General features: G+C 40.7%; 1 protein-coding gene across 1 annotated transcript in view; it reads right to left on the reverse strand.

The window, feature by feature from the left end:
- Window positions 1-22,559, reverse strand: part of LOC135698751 (alpha-1D adrenergic receptor-like) — a 204,412-nt gene that overhangs the window by 88,489 nt on the left and 93,364 nt on the right. The window contains exons 2-3 of the mRNA XM_065218878.1: window positions 18,360-19,263; window positions 298-400 (exon numbers count right to left, since the gene is read on the reverse strand). Of these exons, the coding sequence (XP_065074950.1) occupies window positions 298-400; window positions 18,360-19,164 (908 nt within the window). The 5' untranslated portion in view covers window positions 19,165-19,263. The remainder of the gene's footprint in view (window positions 1-297; window positions 401-18,359; window positions 19,264-22,559) is intronic.

The following is a 22,559-nucleotide window of genomic DNA, read 5'->3' on the forward strand; positions in this document are numbered from 1 at the left end:
TGCTTTTATCGGAAATGATCGGCTGTAGGCATAATACATTTCAGGAACATTTCAAACCACCGTTATTTTAGTAACCACATGGTGAATAATCCTCGAACGCAGTACCAACTAACACCTCAGCAACAGCACGTTGAAAATCCCCCCCCCCCCCACGATAAAAAAAGTAAACCAACGTAAATGAATACCATCGTTCGTGTTTTCCCTCTCCATAATTAAATGTGCTTTTCCGAGTATGCACAAAACAAAGAATCACAAACAAACCCACCCACGGGCACAGTGAACGGGCAACACACTTACCTATCTATACTAATTGCACATAAGCTAAGGATTGACGCCGTACACAGTAGAACATCTAATGAGATCCATATATCACACAGTATCCATCCGAGCGGCCACGATCCTGGAGGGGGGAGAAAAAAAAAGAACAAAACGTTAAAAATCAACAATGTTCCATCATGGATGGGTAAAGCTGCTGGCGGACGACGGATTTTGTAATAAAGAAATAAATGTGCTGTTTTCTGCTGGTTTGTTTCAGCCCCGCGGACCGAGGTTTATTGCACACTTGGCCATTTTTTATGGCCAATTTAAAGCTTCCCACCGTGGCGGATTTAATGGATGTTTGCAGTACGAATCAATCACGGCCCATTTGAGTTGGGTTGATGCACACAGATCAGGTCGTTTGCTACGATAAGCATCAATATCCATCTTCACCTTTCGAGAGGAACAGACACGTCACGGTGATGCGCATATGTCTTTACAATCTATTTCATTTATATAAAAAAAAATCACATCAAGTGAAACGATGATCCAACCAGCTGCGACATTCCGCTGGACCATTCAAGCGCTGCCACATTTAGCCCATCATGCAAGGGTAGAACGGTAGAACGACAACAAACAGCGACCAGGTGGAAAGATGACACAGCTTCCCACTGAGTGGTGAGTGGCTTAGTGCCGGTAAGGGAAGACAGCCCGAGGTAAAACGCTCGATGCAGTTTTTTTAAGCTTTCCCGTTTTAAAATCATGAATTTGATAAGCAGCATTGCTCAGTACTTAAAATAGCATTTCTGCACAAAAAATCCTAGAATTAGTAATGGGAAAGCAACGAAAACCACATCGGACGTTTTGCCCCGGGGTGCATTTTGACCTGTTCTACCCTGCCTATAGTAAGTTTTGCGTCAGCGTTGCGTTGAGTGTGTAGGAAAACGTCTTCGCTCAAACTAATAGAAATTGGATAGGGAGAGGCAAACTAATATTTTGCAACGAATTTGCCAAGCTCAGCGCTCGTAAAAGATTTTGACTCAAGAAAATTGAAAACTATCATCATCACCGTTCCTGGCAGCATCTTCTGCCGAAGAGATCGAATGCTTTTAAGAAAATTGCCACCGCCAGCTGGGGGGCAGGGGATGCAAAAATATTACGACGTGATTACGGCCAAGCTGTCGATGGTGCAAATTATGCTTTCGGTAGGGAGGAGAAAACGTGGCACGGTTTGAGCAAGGCAGTGATCATCCTGATACATTGGAAGCAGAATCGGTGCTATTTATCTGGAAATTTCAAACAGTGCCCAATGTGGCACATCTTTCTGTTTGACCTTCCAGAGGCAACTTAGTTCAACGCTGTGCCAGAGTGCTAATGTGAAAAGTTTTCTTTTTCTCACACTTGCGTTGAATCAAATGTATAAAGAAAGATCAAGCGATAAATACACGGCACCAGAGACAGCTGAGAGTAATTTTCGTCTGGAAAATTAATTGCTCAATGTGTAATAGCATGGAAAAGAAACAACAACAACCTGACGGCGGTGGCAGTCGAAGTTGTGGCTGTTGGGCGCCTTTCCACCATACTACACTGAAAACGATTCTTGCACAGAGAGTTGAGTCACGTCTGCTCATTCGAATGGATATATTTCTTAAAGCGTAGCGAAATTTCTCCATACGAATAAGTAAAAGTGGCTCACTCCCTGAGTTAGTTTCGTTTTCAGTGTAGATGTGCTGTTGGTTGACCTGCAAAATTGCATTTGTCGTTTCTCTTTAAAACGTATATATTGCCTCTTCAAGATTGCCGCGTTTTGCGAGGAATTCAATCTAGAAAATTCCATACTAAATGAAGACATTATTTGAAGAAGTTCATTGCAGAAGCAGAGACAAAGGGACATCTCACTCCGCATGATGCTTATCGAACTACTACTACAGTTGGTGGTAAGTCAAGAAGAACGCCTGTTCTACTTTACTGAAGGTGAGACACAATTAAGATACAGGTCACCACTTCCTTCGCCCATCCGTTGGGGATAGCTTTGAAGCGGATTGAAATTTAATCATGGCACAGCATTTATCATAAAGTGAGCATTTCAACGCTAATCAAGATGATACGATCTGGAAGCCCTTGCTCTGATGCCACTTCGCATTTTCGATGTATAATTATTTGTAATTTGTAATTTATTGATAGCATAACGAAAACCTGTCAGTTACAGAACCATAAATCAGGTCAAGGAAGCAACCATTTTAAATCAGTTTAGTGGGGAGTTAAGAATGAAATTAAAGTCTAAGTCTAAACATTTGACATTTCTTAAATCGACAGCTACTATTGGTATTAGCCTAGAGAATTAATCAGCTCTGTGGAGCGCCGCTTTAAGCGACGTGAGAGTCCGTTGCTGCCTTGTAGCTAGTGGTAGTGCGTTCCAGGTGGACGCTCCGAATATTAGAACACTTTTTCGGGAACTTGTGGTGTGATGCGGTAGGACAAAGGATCTAGCTCGCTCGTTCCGACCTTTTGGTGTGTACTGCGTGATGTACTCTGGGAGGTTTCCATGGTAGACCCCGGGCATGAAGCAGCATATACGACGGTGGTAGTTTTCCTGCAGATCGCATCCGAGTATGGTGTGTCGCACTTCTCTGGTCGTGTCACGCCCTCGAATTCCATACACGAACCTCACCGACGACTTGAAGCATCGATGCAACTGAGCCTTGAGCGCGGTGGACAGTCCTGGGTAGTACACGACGTCGCAGTAAATGCGAAGAACGATATCACCACAGCTTGGACGAGCTTCATACGAATCTGTCTGGAAAGCACTCCACGGAAGCGCCTGAACGTACGAAGAGTATTGTAGATCTTTTTGGTGACTTCGTTTATCTGGTCGGTCCATTTTAGGTTAGAGTCCATAATGAGACCAAGGTTGGCAACTTTGTTCGACAAAGTAATGGTTTCATCACAGAAGCGGATGTCATTTTGAGGGATTATGGCCCCATCTCTACAAAAAACTATAGCTTGCGTCTTCTTTGGGTTGGGAAACAGACGATTCTCAGTGGCTCAACTTTCGATAGCGAGGAGCCTGTTAATTTCGCTTGCGGGGCCTGATATGTAGATTTGGAGGTCGTCCGCATATAGGTGATACTCGCATTTTAGCACACCAGGCAGGCTGTTGATGTATAGGCTAAACAGCAGGGCGGTGAGATTCCGGGGATTCGAGGGAGTACCACCCAGGTCTACAACCTGGCTTCGCTGCGCCAGGAAAGATGAAATCAATTTACACGCGGAGTTTGAAAACCCGAATTCCCTCCTCAGCTTCGTTTCAAGTAGACCATGTCTGACACAGTTGAATGCCAACGAAAAGTCGACAAGAACCATTACTGTGCACCTGTTATCGTCAAAGTTGTTGAGGATATCGTGAGAAACCTTGGCTAGAGCAGTCGTGGTACTGTGGTTTTTCCTGTATCCTGACTGGTGTTTGGCAAGAAGAGCGGGTGTGGATACATCGAGATGATCCGTTATTTACGACAGTAGGATCTTCTCCAGTACCTTAGACACCGCAGGTAGGACACTAATGGGCCTGAAGTCCTTCGGTGAAGTAGGCTTCGATGATTTCGGTATCGGGGTAACGATGGCCTTTTTTTCCAGACGGAGGGGAAAGTTTGAGCATCGATAATCGCATTGAACAGGTGAGTCAGGAGGGGGAGGATAAACGGGCAGAGCAGCTTGATGAATGAGATGGGGATTTTATCCGTCCCTTTCGCGTTGGTCCCAATCCCGTAAATTTTCCTAGTGACTTCGTTGACGTTAGTGCGCCTGAACTGGAATTGGCCGTCGGCCACATTTGCGGGTGGTTGATCGGATTCTGCGTTCGCTTGCGAAGGTACAGCCTTATGCTGTAACATGTGATGGCCTTCAGCAAAGAACTGATTTAGTCGGTCAGCATCAAATTCCTCCATGGCCGGATTCTTCTTTACATTGTTATGTATGCCCTCTCTCCTCAGGTTGCACCACAGCTGCTTAGCAGGAAGATCCATGCCAAACTGCGAATCATACCTTTTCTTAGCAGCACCAATTAGGGTGCCGGCCCTACTTTTTTTTGGAGATGTAGTCTCGCCATTGAGCATCTCCTCTGACACGATTCGGATTTCGCACATAGAGAGAATAGGCTAGGTCCCGTAAGGTGATTGCAGCTTCGATTTCGTTCGTTATCCATGGCGTGCGTTTGTCACGAACACTAATTATCCGCTCCGGATCATGCTGGTTCAAAAGCGAATAAAGTTCGCTAGTGAGAAGTTGTGCTTTGGTGTCGATGTTTTCTTCTTGATAGATATGCTGTAGGTCCTTTGTCTGGAAATCAGCTTGCAGCCGTAGGGGATCTATCCTACCGAGATTCCGTACTTTCATACGACGAGGTGGAGCTTCAGGTATGAGCACGTCAGCGATCAGATACACAGCTTCGTGATCGGAAATGGAGTTCGCGTTTACAGCTTTGGATTTTTTGATGAACAGTGGGTTATCGGTTACCATTAGATCAATGGTAGTAGAGCTGTGTTCAGTGATCCGGGTGGCCGACGTGGGTAGACCGTAAGATTGAAGGTGGTGTGAATCCGTCTCAAAGCAAGTAGGTTCGCAGTGGGTTGACTCGCGGCGACGTTGATATTGTAGTCACCAACCAGGAATATCCTGTCAAAACGGTGTTCCAGGAGATCGAGTAGAAGCTTTTAATATTGTTGGGCAAAAAGTGCGTTGTAACCAGAGGATTTGTATACCACGACGATGCACGTGTTGGTATCGCCAAACCTAGCTTGGAAGGCCAGAAATTCAAGCCGTTGGTTAATAGGAATGGTTGGGTCAAAAGTTGATTTCAAAATCGGCACCGCCTTGATACGAAGTTGTTTTGGGTAGGTAGTCATCTGGTGGAATTAAAGTCGTCGAAATGGTATTGTAGTTAGGGTGTTAATCCAAGCGAAGAAACTGAGGACTGTTCGTCGAAGAACAGCGATGAATTTTCACCTTCTGTTGTCGAGCCAGTGAGTTCCATGAGTTGTATTATTATAATAGAATCTCATAATGTAAGGGTGTTCACTTTTTACTCGGAATTTATACTATACATAATTAACTGAAGATGATACAATGTTATTTTAAATACTCCTTTAGCTCAGTCGGTAAAGGCGCAGCTACAAAGCATGTCCATGCTGGAGGCGACTGAGTTCGTTTCCCGTCCGGTCTATTATTTTTTTTCGGGTTGGAAAATTTTTCGTCTTCCTTGGGCATAGGATGGTACCGGCACAGGAAGCTTTCAATTAAAATGTGAAAGTACTTCAAATAACACTAATAGCGAATTCGTTTATTATTCAGTTCCAACCTGGATCGGGTATCAGGATTGGGTCTGCTTGTTTTCTGACAAACGTCAGTTTGCTCGTTTGTTTTTAAAACCTAGCTCAGTTTGAGGTTCACACTGACAAAAAGTTCGGTTTCGCACTGGGTTGGAACTGGTTCCAACCCCGATAATAAACGAATTCGCTATAAGTTGAGAGCAGGCAAAAATCTAATATTCTATTCAGTGCTGTAAATTCTCAAAATCATTTGAACATTTTTGATGAAAATGAGAAAAGTAGCTATTCGCTATCAAAGGGGACCTCCTCCGAATGGGTGATATCAGTTGCTTAGTCATTTGACGAGGGCATGGATCATTCTCATTTGAGTAACGCTATATATCATTCGATTGAGTGTAACCTACACACAAACGGAGCTCTGGTCGACATTCCGGCGAAAAAGCTAAGCCAACCCGACACCAACCTGACTTCTATCAAACCCCAACCCGATGTTGACCCGACATTGATCCGACATAAACCCAAAATTGACCCGACATTAACACGACATTGGGTCGACATCGACCTTAAATTAGCCTTACATTGATCCGACATCGGGTCGACTTGTCTGTTCGGGACCATTTTCCTGGATTTCTTCCATACTCCACTGTCGTATATCAAATGATACTGAGTGACTCAATTGACAATGACAATGAGCTTCGAATGAGAAAGGGGCTCTTCAAATTATGGTCATGTGAGAATTCGTTTACACAGAATTGATTGAATGGTTGTAGTGGTTCATCTTCAATCGAATGATATGAAAATTTACAGCACTGATTCTATTACCAATAAGCTTGAAATGCCATGTAGTAGTAGTGGTTAGTGGTAAGTATCGCTTTTCCCAAAACCCTTATTAATATTCTTATTAATCTTCTTGATCATAATCAAGGTGATGTTAATTGAAACATTTTGAGATCCATCAGTTGTATTGGTCACTCTATGGTAGGTTCCGGATACCCTCAGGGACGCGGCTAGAACTTGAATTATTTCAAAACCGGTAATACGACGCATCAAGCACTGTTGATATCGTTGGTTAGCGTGTATTTGGATTGATCAATGAGACGAACGGAAACTGTGTCATTTCGAATAAACACAGAGCTGATGACTTTTTTGTGTTTAAGTCTCAAAGCAAGGTTCCGTATTTGGAAAGTTGTGAGGGACAGGACTTCGTTCAGAGTGAACCGATAGTCTAGCGGAAGATCATCATCCAGCATACACAATTTTGCATCCCAGTGCTTCTTGTAGTACACGCGCAGCGTCGAATTCCTGGCTTCGTTTCCGTCGAACACGATGACAATTGTGGGTGTGAGCAAACGATCCGACCATTTTGAAGATCTAACTGGTAGACGGAAATACCTGACAACATTCACCAAGATGTGAGGCACACCTAGGAAGTCGAAAATTCTCCTCACAATGGCTCCGAGGTTCTCATCGGCTCGGTATGGAACTTTGTTAACAGCGACTCTGTAACTGTTGAAATTTTGCGAGGATAAAGGGTGATACGGTCAAAATTTGGTCAAGGGAAAACGCGTGTAAATCGGTGAAATCGTTTATTTAAAAAATCAAATTAAATTTCTTTTTCAAGTTCAATTAGTATAAAATTCAGGAAAAATATTCAGTTAGGCTTCCGCTTTTCCAAATCCGAATTGCCGGGCCTTACGCTTGACCCCTGCCATCAGATTTTGTACAGCCACCTTGTCCACCTTCTTCGCCGCAGAAAGCCAGTTTGCCTTGAACTGCTGCTCGCCCTTAGCAGTTTTTTTGGTCTTCTTTAGGTTCCGCTTGACAATAGCCCAGTATTTCTCAATTGGGCGGAGCTCTGGCGTGTTGGGAGGGTTCTTGTCCTTGGGAACCACCTGCACGTTGTTGGCGGCGTACCACTCCATGGCCTTTTTACCGTAATGGCAAGATGCCAAATCCGGCCAAAACAGTACGGAACAACCGTGTTTCTTCAGGAAAGGCAGCAGACGTTTATTCAAACACTCTTTCACGTAAATTTCTTGGTTGACAGTCCCGGAAGCTATGAAAATGCTGCTTTTCAAGCCACAGGTACAGATGGCTTGCCAAACCAGATATTTCTTTGCGAACTTTGACAGTTTCATGTGCTTGAAAACATCTGCTACCTTTCCCCTTCCTTTTGCCGTATAAAACTCCTGTCCCGGAAGCTGCTTGTAGTCGGCTTTGACGTAGGTTTCGTCGTCCATTACCACGCAGTCAAACTTCGTCAGCATCGTCGTGTACAGCCTCCGGGATCGCGCTTTGGCCGTCGTATTTTGTTTATCATCGCGATTTGGAGTCACTACCTTCTTGTAAGTCGATAGTCCGGCTCGTTTTTTGGCTCGATGCACGGTTGTAGACGATACACCCAGCTTATTTGCGGCATCTCGGAGAGAGAGGTTAGGGTTTCGCTTGAAACTACCGGCAACTCTCTTTGTCGTCTCAGCGGCTTCCGGTTTTCGATTTCCCCCCGATCCAGACTTCCTGGCTGTCGACAAACGTTCCCCAAACACTTTAATTACATTTGCAACGGTTGATTTGGCAACTTTTAGCGATTTTGCCAACTTTGCGTGCGAGTAGCTCGGATTTTCGCGATGCGCGAGCAAAATTTTGATACGCTGCTCTTCTTGCTTGGACGGCATTTTGACAACTGAAGAGTGAATTCCAAAATCAAAATAGGAGCAACATTCTACACACACACACCTTCAAAATGAGGGGTGTTCAGGTTTTTTAAATGCAAAATTGAAAGAAATACGTCAAGTTGATATTGACCAAATTTTGACCGTATCACCCTTTAGCTTCACCAGACGTTCGTGAGCGTCATTGTCCGGTGCTGGTGTCGAATCCTGTTGCTGCTGTTGTTGCTTAGGGATTAGGTTTTCTCGCATGCTGCAAGTCTCACAGAAATACCAGAAGCTTTTGAGTTCAGGTGAAACTAGATCGCTGATTAGGACGCAAGTTGTGTGAAACCATTTCAAGCAACTGTCACAGCTTATCCAACTGATGCTCTCCGTTTTCTTGCTTCCTTGCTTCGCCTTTCCTTTTCTCTTCTTGCTCGTGGTTGGATTTTCACGGCCACAGCTACCACAGATATCTTCGTCACTCATGATGATATTAGCACTATCAAACGACGACTTCTACGGAGTTCACATATTAGTGCTGCATTGGAGCAGCAAGTCACAAAAGAGTTTTTCGACGAAAATAAGGCAATGTTCACTGAGGAAACAGTCACTAGGAAGTCACAGATAAGCTGGGAGCCCCGGCGGAGGCATGAGGCATGATTCAACCAGCAGCAGTCAGTTAGGGGCCCCGGTGGTGGCCGCGATTCCCTAACTACGAAACAGCAAGGTGCCCCGACGATGGTAGCTTTGCTTCGCGCACTTCTGGATGAGTTTGCGTTCTCATGAATTTTCGTTTAGCAGCTGGGTGCCCCGACGGTGGCAGAACCAGCCCGAACAGTTGGGAGCCCCGACGGTGGCCGCAGTTTCCCAACGTCGTACAGCAAAAAGCTCCGGCGGTGGCTATCTTGCTACGTATGTTGAGTTTAAAGATGGCGGCTGGAAGGTGAAAAACTGCTGTCAAATCCGAGCCAGTTTCTGGTTGGTCGATTTGACAGTAGCAATCGTGGAATAAAAAAGACAGAGGAATCGCATCAATCTGGCTAGCAGTGATACCGGAATCAATGTTGACGTCAATGGCGTTGTCAATTGTTTATATTTGCGAAAGGAAAGTTGAAAAATTGAGTGCACTGCGTGTTTAAAAAGATGGATATTGTTGTTTGTTTATGGTTGTTTTTATTGTGTTGAGCAAAAATGATGTACAAGCTACTAAACTGCGGAAGAAACTCCGAATGAAATCCAAATTAAATAAAAACATTTTTTGACATCCCTGGCATTCTACTTCAACAGTTTAAGTGAGATTGACGCGCCCTTCTTAACAAACCATCCTGTAGGAAGCTTAATTAGTATTGCGAATTGCGTTATTCGATTTGTTGGATCGTATCGTTGGAAGGAGATTCTTAAATTTCCGTGGATTTCGCGTAAGTGTCTCTTCTTACGGGTCCACCCCTCCGTTTTTGCCCCTTCATACAGCGATATTGTGAATTCAGATCGGTAGCTCAAATTGATCTTGCTATTAAGTGGAACTGCATACAAGACAAGATCTTTGAAAGGATGGTGGCTACCTTACATACATATACATAACACAAACCTAAAATTTAATCAATTTCGGTACACTGGATCTATTATAAATAAGTACGATTACATTTGCAAAATTCATCTTATTAGCGCCCCTCGGTGAATAAGCTCGATTAGTAAAATTAGCTGCACAGCAAAAAAAAAACAAAACTGCAATCATGTTAAACTCATATTTCAATCTGAGTTTAAAAAAAGGTTTCATGGAAAAAAAGGAATTAGGAATTTTTTACTGTAAATGCTGTGTTAAAATACAGCGAGAATTGTCTGTTCCTTTTGTTTTGATTTGGATTTGCACATTAACGCCTGCATGGGAACGTGCTGTCAAATCATCATACTGATCAAGCATCCCAAGTAACATTTTAAGTTTTATGAAATACTACAAAGCAACTATAAAACAACATTCATAAAACCCTGGTCAAGGCTACTTTGTCATTAATGCATCCACCAAAACCTCATTAAGACTAGAATATGTCTAGTTGTCCCACCCTGGAGAAGGTTCTGAAGGGTGTATTCTCGAAGCTCTTCAAGATTGATTTACTGCAAAAGGTTGTATGACGAACGCATTGAGAACCATTTGAAAGCTACAATAAAAGGTATTTAGCAACAATAAAACCCCTTTCCGAGCCATTTCCCCTAGCCGCATGCTGAATCCACTAGGAAAGCATCAATCAAAATGAAAATGGATTTATGAATCCGATCTTATCAAAATAATTAAAATAGAAACTGATGGTATAAAAATCTTGTTGAATATCCAAATTTATTACAATAGTTCTCATTAAGTGGCCTAGTTTTAAGTGTCATATTTAATTTTATGTGAAATGTACATGAGAACATCGAAAAAAATTAAATCCACCCTCGTGAAACGTCGATTTGACTATTTATTTAACATTCCAAAAAAGTATATATTCTTCAGATCGAGCTTGGCCGACATTTTTTTTTATATTATTTTCGCATTTAAATGTTTGCTCATTGCTAGATTTACCAAAATATAGTTATATCTAAGGAAATATTGATTGAAAATCGAAGATTGTAAAAAACAAGCAAACTAATTGTAACATGGCGGTAGCATAAAAGTTGATTTTCATGGGTCATTTATGAATAAGTTGTTTTGTTTTCAAGAATTCCTTTACAAATTGATAAGGTTTTAAAATGGCTTTTATGAAGAAAACTTGCAGGCTAAATTGTATTTATCTAAAGCCATTTTGCTTGATCCTATCCCGTTCAGATTTATGGCCGCATTTATGGAGGCAAAGTTGCCTGCAAAAAGTTAAACGACAAAGTCTGTTTATCTTTCGATAGTTGCGCTGTGAGATTTAGGATTCTTCCATGCGGTTTTCTTCCGATGGATTGGGAGCAGTTACTCAGATAGTTTGCGATACTGTTTTACAACATTTCGCATTTCGAACAGCTGGAAGCGCAATCGTCCCCGAAAAAGATCCCCTTCTTCCGGATGGTTACAGAAGAGCACCATCCAATGATGCAGAGATGTACGGTTGAATGAAAATTTCCAAGGGTCTTACGTCGAATAAAATCGCTGCTTTGGATCGGAAACCAGCTGATCTCCGCTAACTAACAGTTTCAGTGGTTTGCGGTCGGTTGTTATTTCGATTGTCATCGCAAGATCTGGAGACGACTGGTATGTTTTTCAACTTTAGACAATGTTTTATGAGTTCGAGGGCCCCGCTCATTTTACTCTTCTCCGACAGATGGTCAGTCGTTGGTGGTGTACTGGTTCTTCTAAAAAAGTAAATTTATCTGTAATTGACTTGATTTTTTCATCCTACTTCGTCTATCCTTCGAGATTTCCTTGTCATAAATTTGGCATTTATTAACTATGAAGAACCATCTTTTAAGCTGAATTTGTAAACAAAGTAATTGGTGAATTAATGATGCTTTTAAAAAGGCTAAAAAGCAACAATAAATGCTTTTTTCTCTAATGCAAGGCCTAATTGTTTGGTGGTTGCTTTAATAATGATAGAACATGTTTATAAAGTATTTTATCATGACATTAATAAACAATTGCTAATAACGTTTATGCTTGAATTACAGAACAGTTTTTAGGAGGGATTGATAACTGTTTTAAATTTATTTCTAAAAGAAGACAGTTTTTGACTTTCTTGCCAGACTATAAAAGATTTTTGGTTTACACTTTAAAATGCTATATTTAAACTAAATGGATTGTTCATGGCCGTTATAAAACCATCATAAATCAGAGTGGATGCTAAATGGTTACTGAATTGTTACTTGGGTTGTATGAAATTGGTTCCAAACAATTGACCACTTTGTCAAGCAGTTTTGGCGTGGCTTTCTACCAGCGATTCCACAAGCCTGAACCAACTAATTTCTATTTTTTTTATCAAACGCCCAAATGATGGCTACTTTTTTCGTGGTTCTAGAAGAAGATTCTAAAAATTATGTTTTATTTCAAAGTCTGAGTGGTAGTAAACGTCATTTTAACTACTCGAATGAAGTGCTTAATTACGATTGTGAGAAAGTGAAAATATATATTATCCCTCGGTCATTTATTGCCATCAAAAGCACATAAGAACCCGAGATAATGTAAACAGAGAGGTATGGAAAAACTGTATATACGGTGCATTTAGTACTGTAGAAACAGCGAGAAGGTAACTGCTCGAATTTTTATGCCAGAGTTACATAGCAAGTGCCTGATGTCGATCTGAACTTCTCATACATTTTTTATAGAAAAAATCTGCTTTGGGTCGAATGAAACGGCATCAAGGAACAGGCTTTCTTCCACTCACTTGCTATAAAAACATGATTTTCTGAATTTTGAAATCATTAGCTGCTATAATCATATTTTGTACTTGTTAGATACAAGAAGAGGTTGAAAGGCAAGTGTTTGACACATGAAACCTGTCAAATTCGCTTTCAGATAGTCACAATCAGCGATTTTCTGACTCGCGAGCGTTCACTCTGAGTGAACGCTCACGAATCATAAGATCGCTGATTGCAACACTCTGGTAGCGAAATTGACAGGTTTTATGAGTCAAACACTTGCCTTTCAACGAAGACAATATATCAAGAAGACTGGCAACTCTTCAATTTCTCATACAACCGCTATGAGACTGACACAATTGCGTCATCTGCTGCTCAAAGATAAATGCTTCGAACGATTTGATAGCAATGATTACGACCTCAGAAGAAAGGTTTGTGTATTTGCTCATTTTTCTATGCAGTACTTCCACCTTCACTCGAGCGCAGCGCTACTGTATCTGTCGCTTGAATTATGGCAGAGTTGCCAGTCTTCTTGATTTGGAGTCTTCGCTTTCAACCTCTTCTTGTATCTAACAAGTACAAAATTTCATTATAACATCACAGAGAACAGACGTTGAGGCTCGAAAAAAATTTCTCTAAAAACTTTTGTAAAGATTCCTACTCAACTTAAGCGCCACTAACGGCGACTTCTCCACTTAAAAACCCTCTTTGGCAACATGATGGCACTGGCGTTGCAAAACTTACACTAGACACTAAGTGCTGGTAGCGCCAAGTGGCAATTTTCAACAGATAATTAGCGCCAAATTGGTCGAAAGTGATAAATTTAGAGAGGAAATCAGGAGATGCTAGCGCTACGTAACGGCGACGTTTCCACTTAACTTTACACAAGTTTCTGACCGAGCTTGGACGTCTGTTCTCTGTGATAACATCTAATGATTTCAAAATTCAGGAAATCATTTTTTTATAGCAAGTGAGTGGAAGCAACCCTGTCAAGGAGAATACCATGAATCACAGCCAGTAGAAACATCATCACCAAAGTGTTAGAGACACACATCTTGTGGTGATTAATTGGATGGTGGTGAAATAAGCAACAGTGAGATTATTCTGTAATGATTTCAGAATGTGTAGAGCTGGCCAGCCCAACCTTTCAAAACTTGCTTTTTTTTAAATGGCTGTATCTATTTTCGATGAACATGTTTCGAGCTGCATTTTGTTTCTTTCTTAGTCATGCTAGGCTGAAATTGATCATGAATAAAATTGGACTAGAATGATGCCATTGCTGAGATTCAGAGACCACGTCCGGCACGTGGGTTGCACGTTGGGTAGCGCTAATATAGAGCATATACTGTTATGTTATGTGGGTAATTTTGAAAATAGTTAAAGCAGTTTAATTTATTTTACTTTGGAGCCTAGACTTTCATAAATCGGGTTAGCTTTTCCATTTCATATTGAAATATTTATAAGTTAAATTGAATCTCAATAAATTGATAAGCGTGATTGCTTCTCTCCCCAAAAGGTCTGGGTTCAATCTCAGTCGGCACCACCGGGATGTTCTGAGGCATAAAGTCTCTGATCACGCCTTGAAAGCCGTTGTTCCGTGGTCTATGAGTTGATGGATCGATAGGTAGGTTTGAAGTTATTCTATAAAGGCTTTAAAACATTTGATGGATAGATTTTCGTGTATCTAGGAAATTTTGTTAATAGTCAATCTAATATAAATTATTTTAAAAAATCGCGCAGCTTAACCATTTTAGATTGAAATATTGTATTTAATTTAATTCATGTTAGAAATCACCCGGCTTTTCCATTTCAAATTGAACGATTTTTAAGCCGAATTGCACCTCAATTGTTATGAGTTGTTTCAAACGTATATGAGGATATTCTGTACAGAATTAAGTACATTTTGAACATAGACTTGTATGTATGGGGATATTTAGGAAAATAGTTATGCAATTTTTTAAAGAAAACACCTGGTTTTTTTTCATTTCAAATTGTAATATTTAAAAGTCGCGTTAAACCTCAATTCTCGTGAGTTGATTTACATTTGTTTAATATTATTCTGTAAAGACTTCAGCATATTCGGAGCATAGCCTTGCAAGTATGAGGGTACTTTTGAAAATATTCTATCTAATCTGATTTATTATAGAAATCACGAGGCTTTCCCATTCTAATTTGAAATATTTATAATCAAATTTATTATGAAAGATCGAAACCCAAGTAACAATTTTGGTTTAATGAGGGTTCTGTAGACCATGATTAGACTTGTAGAATGCTATAAAACCGCGATAAAACCTGCAATGTTACTTGGGAATAAACTTGAGATTCATCTGTAAAGATTTCAGCATATTTCAAATAGGGATTTTCATGTATGAGGGTATTTTTTAAATCAATTAGACTAATAAGACGAATTAATTTAATGTATTAGAGACATCACCTGGCTTTGAAATTCAATTTGAAATATGAATAAGTAAAATATAACCTCAATCCCCATGACTCGTTTCGAAAGTATTTGAGGCAATTCTAATTAAGATTTCCGCATATTTGGAGCAAAGACTTGCATGTAGATTGTAGATTGTACTCGAAAAAAATGCAACACTTTCTTTTGTGTATAACTTTTTATTACATGGTTAAAAATTGATGAAATTTTGAGTAAAACTAGTTTAGAGTGTACTGTTTACATGCAAAAAATCTCTTACAACCTGTTAAGTGGTTATCGAGTTGGCTTCCAAGCAAGAAGTGCTCCGACAAAAAAAATATGGGAACGGTCGTGGAAAATCCAGGCCAGTCCCACAGGTGGATCGCGAAACAGATTGGAATCGACACTTCGATCGTACCGCGTGTGATAAAATCATTCAAGGAGACCCAGATGACCCAGCGGCGAGATGACAGCGGAAGAAAAGCGAAGACGACCGACCCCGTGACCGCAAGGAAGGTGAGGGAATACTTCAAGTGCAATTCGAACCTTTCGATTCGATTTCGATATGAGTTTTGGCTCAAGTCAGATTCTGGTCACTTCTCCGGTGATACCCGGAATAGGTGCGTGTGAGACCGTTTTGCTCTGGAGACCAAATATGATCAGAAATGATCTTCTTTTGAAGTCTCATATGGTTGATAGGTCGTAAGATTAGTTTTGACTGAAATAGATTCTGACCACGTCCTCGAAGGCACTCGGAACATGTTTTTGGATCTTGGCTTTCTCAATCTCTCTTTGAATGTGATTATTTCAATGGTTGAATTTTCTACCATTATATTGGCAACACTGACAGTGCTCTCTTTAACGGTTAAACGTGGCAATTTTGAATTAAATCGTTGGAAGCTTGACTTCAGACCAGGAAAATTCAGGATAGTCCAGACTTTTGAAGAAGTTTAAAGATCTGTAAAGGATAATTTCCAGAATGGATGTTCTATTAGTGATGAGGATCACAAGCGTGTCGTGAAAACGTTTAAGCGGAATCCCAATGCTTTGGTCAGGATGTGGCCAAAATATTGAATCTGTCCAAGTCTTTCGTTCAGAGAGCCAAGGACCGGAAGGGACTGCATACGTACAAAGAGCAGAAGGCTCCAAATCGTGATGAACGTCAAAATACGATGGTAAAGTCACGAGCCTCATTGTCTCATCATGGATCATGAGACTTACGTCAAAGTGGACTTCCTGCAGCTTCTTAGGCTACTGTTCTTCACCACCCAGCACAATTTTGATGTTCCGACGAAGGAAGTAAGGAAGCTGATACTTTCAAAGTTTGCCAAGAAATACATGATTTGGCAAGCAATCTGCTCATGTGGCAAACGGAATGCGCCGTTCGTGACTATCGGGACTGTAAACGGGAAGATCTACCTCAAGGAGAGTCTACATAAGCGTCTGATTCCTCTAATCGAACTTCCCGGGTATCTTCAAGAGCATCCGAGAATATCAGAGGACCTCAGTGCAGTTTAATTAACCTAACTTGAAACTTAGGAAATTTATTATTGATTAATAAGTGTTTTTGTATTTTTTTTAATGTTCAAAGTATTATGCATGTGTATTTGCAGGCATGCTTAAATGGAAAATTTAATGGAGTGTACATTGGTGCTAATAAAACAGATTATTGACGTCATTTTGGAATCCAAAACGGTTGCTTCCGATTTTCTAAAATCCACAGGTCATTTTGGAACGAGAAGGACGAGAAGAATTCGAAAATAAATTATTGATGCCATTTGGGAATCACCATCTTGGCTTCCGGGTTTTTTAAAACTGTCAAGTACCTTACAATATTGGTATTTTCGAAACGAAAACGACATTTAGAGTCCTAAATCGATTATTGACGCCATTTTGAAATTCAAGATGACGGTTTCCAAATTCCTAAAATCCAAGATGCTGACTACCGGTTTTTGAAAAACTGTTAAATACCCTACAATATGGGTATTTTCGAAGCAGAAACGACGATTAAAGACCGGAAATCGATTATTGACCCCATATGGGTACAGTATGGGTATTTTTGGGATGAAACGTAACGTGTAGAGGTTGAAGTTGCTGATTAATGCCATTTTAGGATCCAAAGTGACGGCGTTCGGTTTTCTAAAAGCTATCCAATACCCTAAACTATTGGAATTTTAAGAAATGGGTCAACTTATAGAGGCTGGAAATTGAGGTCGGACACCATATTGAAATTCAAAATTATCGGTTTCCGGTTTTAGAAAAAAAAATATACATCATGGGTACTCTCGGCACGGAAATGACGTTTGATCAGTTTTTGAAAATGTGTCACCTTGCAATAAGCAAAGCTACTTAGGTTTACTGTCCTGCCGGTTTTTTTGTAGTCAGGGAGTATGACAACGGGTGTGCAATACTGAATTATCGCTACGCTACTCTGAGTAAAAAAAGCTACGTATTAGTTCGGCCTTTTTTAAGAATTAAGAGAGCATTGTTCCAAAAATACTTCTTCCATCTTCCCACTAAAAATCCCGAATACTATACAGAAATAACCTGTATTTTAATACCACCAATTATTTAAATCGCAATTCACATTTCATATCATCACGATACGCGCCGTTTCAAAAAAGTTGGAAGCGTAATCCTACGTGTTTCAAAAATCGCGAAATCATCTAATTGCCTAAATCTACCGTGTGCAACGTTCTTAAACATTTTCGGGAAAGGAAAACTATCGCTCGAATGGACCAGGGTACGCGTCGCAGTCGAACTTATGATCGGCAATTGCGTTGCAAAGTATTGAGAACAATCAGGGCTAGCCCAGGACTCTCGGAATATTATTCTTATTCTTCTGCATCGCCTTTGAAGCTTATTGCTTATCGCATATTAACTTATTGCGTGATCGCAACTTAGTGTTCTAGATGCACTTCCACAGTTGTTAATTGAGAGCTTTGTGTGGAATCATAGTCTATGCCCAGGAAAGTCGAGAAATTTTCCAACCCGAAAGATTCCTAGACAGGACCGGTAATCAAACCCAGCCACCTCCAGCAGGTAGCTGCGCATTTACCGACTAAGCCTAATAGCGAAGGCTATTACCAAACACTAGCACCACGTAAATAGTGAATGAATTCTCTTGTAATCTGCCCATCGTTCGAATGGTCTTGGTTATTTTGCCTTGGCACACAGAATTTTGGATGGCACGAATCTCAGAAACTTCATTTTCATTTGGCTCATTGGCTCTTTTTAAACGAACGTCTAGAATTGAACATTCTTCATATACATTATGTGAACAACAAGGCAAGCATCCGTCAAAATCTCGAACCAAATCAAAACAACGATCCTCCTTGCAGTGACCTATTAAACATCCCAATCAGTGCAGAATCGCACACATATTCAAACACTTACCAAGCAGATGAACCGCGACAGCCGGTGGCATGACGAAGATTCCGACCAACCAATCGGCCACGGCCAGGCTCATCACGAAGCAGTTGGTCACAGTCCGCAATCGCCGGGTGGTAATCACCGATAAGATCACTAGCGTATTGCCGATCACAGTCACTACGATCAGTAAGCAAAATAATATCACAATGGCACAGTCCTGCCAGTTGGCAATCAATAACTGTGTTCCACCACCGTCGCCACCGCCACCGACCCCGACGTCCATCGTTTTCGAAACTTCCAATTTCGGACCCAGCACGATGGTCCCACTGCCTGCGTCACTTGCACTAGCACTTCCGAACGCGGTCGTCGCCAGTTCCGCCAGATTCCGACCGTCACAGTTGATGGGAACCGATGTTCCCCCGACGAGCAGGAATCTTCCATCCGTACGGTTCCGCTGGTCGTCAACTGGATTGAAAACCGACGCCACTGCTGCTACTCCACTACTACTGTTACCACTACCACTTGTATTACTACCGCCGACGCCGAAGTTGCTCGGTACGAAACCTCCACCGTTCAGTGGAAACAATGTACTTAGGTTTACGCTCGGTGGTCCCGAGGGCGTGAGATCTGTCAAAAGTTTCGTTAGCTTCGTTGTGATTGTTCTTAGCGGTAGTTGACTGCTGAAGTCTGAGAGATGCCACGTCGCTCCGGATGAGATGCTGCTGGTGGCGTCGCCGTTGTCTCCGCCGCCTGCACCGTCGTCCTGGTCGTCGTCGATCGCATTCAGTGGTAGCAATAGTGTGCATCTATCTTCGAGACGGTTTGCCATCTTAATGGTCCATCAACAGCATTGCCCCACGGGGAACGATGGACGGTACATTTTTTGCTTTTGATTTACTACTCTACGGGTGCTACTGGCACTGCGACACTGTCAAGAGAATGAATGAGAGATTCGGAAATGAGCAATTAGACTATAGGCGGATAACGGGGAATAATGCGCTGTGTTATGACTGGAAGCATTAGATAAGACTGCGCACGGTCGTCCAGAACGACTCAAAATTGAGTCGAGCCAACTCAATTTCGGCAAAAGTGGATTTAATCAACAGTGAGTTCTCGGATGTAAACAATTCATGGAGTAAAATGTCCATGGATTTTCCTCAATTTCGAGAAGTTTCTACTGGGTTTCCATGGCTTTTGCCGGGAAAATTCATCTCACTTTGGAGTAAATCCGCTTTTGCCGAAAATGAATCAACTTGTCTTATTTTTGTATTGGTCTGAACGACCGTGTATGAACTACACTTGTGACCATACAATTAACCAATGTCGATAAGATATGTTTGCTTAATGGTGCTATTTGTATGGATACCGGAACCAATAAATTTCGGATGGCATAATAGTTTTCGTGACCATATTTAGTCGCATAGTAGATTAATTTTCAAGCGTCCATAAATGTATATACCACTTGCTCATAACAACTAAAAAACAAAATCGTCAAATAGGAACACGAACGATTTCATACCGCGCACCACTCACCCTTTTGTCTACTGTGATAAAGTGACTGATTAGAGAAATGCTGTTTGCCTAGCCAATGCAAATACATACTACCAGATGGTAATTAATAGCTACAATCTTTCACCTTATGGTTCGTGTAAGCCTTGGATGTGTTTTTATCGATAGATTCTAATAATCCAATTCTGATTCCAATTCTGATGGAATTCTTCGCTCCAGTCTACGTTACTACGAGCAGACTAATCATTACACCGACAAACACTTAACAAAGAGATACCATTTCAGTCAACAACGGTGACACCCTTATCGTGTATCGAACTGTTTAAATGTCATCCCACGTTAATGGCCCATGACGAAATGTCAATTGCCAATTAAACCCATCCTTTTCCATCCATCCGACGTGCACTTGTCCGCCACAAACTGAAAGACGTGCATCCCACGCGCTACCCATCGGAAGTGTATAATTGACTCATTGCATGTCAGGTACCAATCCAACCCAACCGGGTAAGGTGAAGCACATAATGATCGAGACCATCGAGATTAACCTACCCAGTGGATGCATTAAACTGATTATGTTTAAGCAAATAACACTGACACTCTACTCATCGCTGTAGGATGACCATGGCGGCATTGACCACGGGTTCCAAACACTGCGTGACATGGCGTGACCAACTAACATTAAATCGACAAATGGAGCTGGGCAAATGTTTGATTGCTACAATTGAACAGCGGGTAATCTATTTCCGGGGGAATCGATTTTGCATAACAAGATACCAAGTCACCATCAGTATCCGATTAGCATGTTTCAACAGTTGGTGGGAAATTGTTTATTAAGATGAAAGCTACACGACCGTGGAATCAGACTCAAGTTTGAGCTCCATTTATTCAGTTTCGCTAACACCATGGTTGCTGATGCACTCTACCTAATTTTACACGTGACGGAATCCATCTTTGACATGAAGGATGAGACGTAAACAAACCTGTCATGTAAAATTAAGTGCTGCGAGACTGAATAGTTCGAAAGTACGTTTAGTTGAGCTGAATTTTGCGTCTATTATGACTCAATTTTATGTCAAAATTGACGCTCGTATATGTCAGTCTCAGAACCAAGGTTGCAAATTCTCATTTCAGCTAAAACAGTGTTATTTTTGATTATGAAATAATTAGATGCCATGATCATATTTTGAATTGGTAGGATACGAGAAGAGGTTGCAATGAATGTGTTTGACATATTAAACCTGTTTATTTCATTTTATGAGACTCGCTGTCGCTGTTTGTGACTCATAGAAAGCCAAATTTACAGGTTTCATGTTTCAAACGCATACTTTGTAACCTCTTCTTGTAAGTTACATGCCATCATACCATCTTTTGGTTTTATTATTCCAAAAAACATTATTTTAGCTAAAATGAGTATATGCAAGCTTGCTCAGAACACCTAGATTTACATGAATTTTTCTAAATGTGAATCTGTTTTTTAGCTGAGTTCTCAGCAAAACCATTTATTTGTTAAACAGCAAAAAAATAATTTTGATGATGCACTTCAACCGTGTCAAAAATATGGTGTAATATTACTTGCCAAAAAGGACAAAATTATCATTAATACAGTGCATGAACTGACATTACGTTGCTTTTGCTGCATGTTTTTATTTTTGTGGCCATAAAAATTACATTAGATTTTTTACATGAGTGAAGTGCATCCCCTTGGATGTAATATTAAAATTTATTTTTTGTTGTGTAGCTATTTCTAGTCTAGTGTTTTACTGTATCTCAGTAATATAATTTACAGAAAGATTCATACGTTGAAATCTTGGCAACACATTCTGCTCAAATTTGAGCAAATATCATACTCAAGCACAGTTTTGGAGTAGAACTACGTCTTTGTCGACTATACTGGCGTACAAATCAAAAAATATGTGTGGTAAAATAGTGTTAGGTTTTGAACGCTTGTAACTTTGTCATTTATAGATGAAATTAAAATCCAAATCCAAAAAACTTTTGTAAAACGCGCAAAGGATAATTTTATCACTGTTTTCATGAACAAAACGTTTTCCCCAAACCCACACATCATAAACGAATACCACTAGGTTGCAGATCATTCTGCTTGAACCTGAAAAGATATAAAACAGCGCTGCTTTCCTGACTCTGCTCACAATCGAGTACTGTATACTAATCTGGGAGAGTTGCCCAAAATGCCATCACCTTAAACTCCAAAGAATCCAGAACAAGATCCTTAGGATGCTTCTAAACAGTCCCTCGTGAACTAGAAATTCTGAGATCCACCTCCTGGCTGGAATTCAAACATTAGAAGAACGGAGAGTTTTCATCCTGGAAAGGTTCAGAGACACCTGTCTGAGATCAAGTCACCAGGTCATACGTGATCTAGCACGTTAGGATAAGTTATGCTTGTAGTTAGGTAGGTTATCACTTTTTTTCAATTCAAACAAAACACACCCCTTAAGGGGTATGCTGTAAACTAGTTGCAAAACAAAAATATTAAAATAGTTTAACAAATTAAACAAAGATGAAGAGCCGGGTAGGCTAATCAATTATATTTTAGGTTCGTAATGTAATATCCTATCGATTGGTGTATTTGGATTTTAATTTAATCTATAAATGACCAAGTTACAAGCGTTCAAAACTTAACACTACTTCACTACACATATTTTTTGATTTGAACCCCAGTATAGTCGACAAAGACGAAGTTCTACTTCAAAA

This window comes from Ochlerotatus camptorhynchus, unplaced genomic scaffold, assembly GCF_037179485.1.
Source record: "Ochlerotatus camptorhynchus isolate MF236.1 unplaced genomic scaffold, CSIRO-AGI_Acam_v1.1 ptg000094l, whole genome shotgun sequence".
Lineage (NCBI taxonomy): Eukaryota > Metazoa > Arthropoda > Insecta > Diptera > Culicidae > Ochlerotatus > Ochlerotatus camptorhynchus.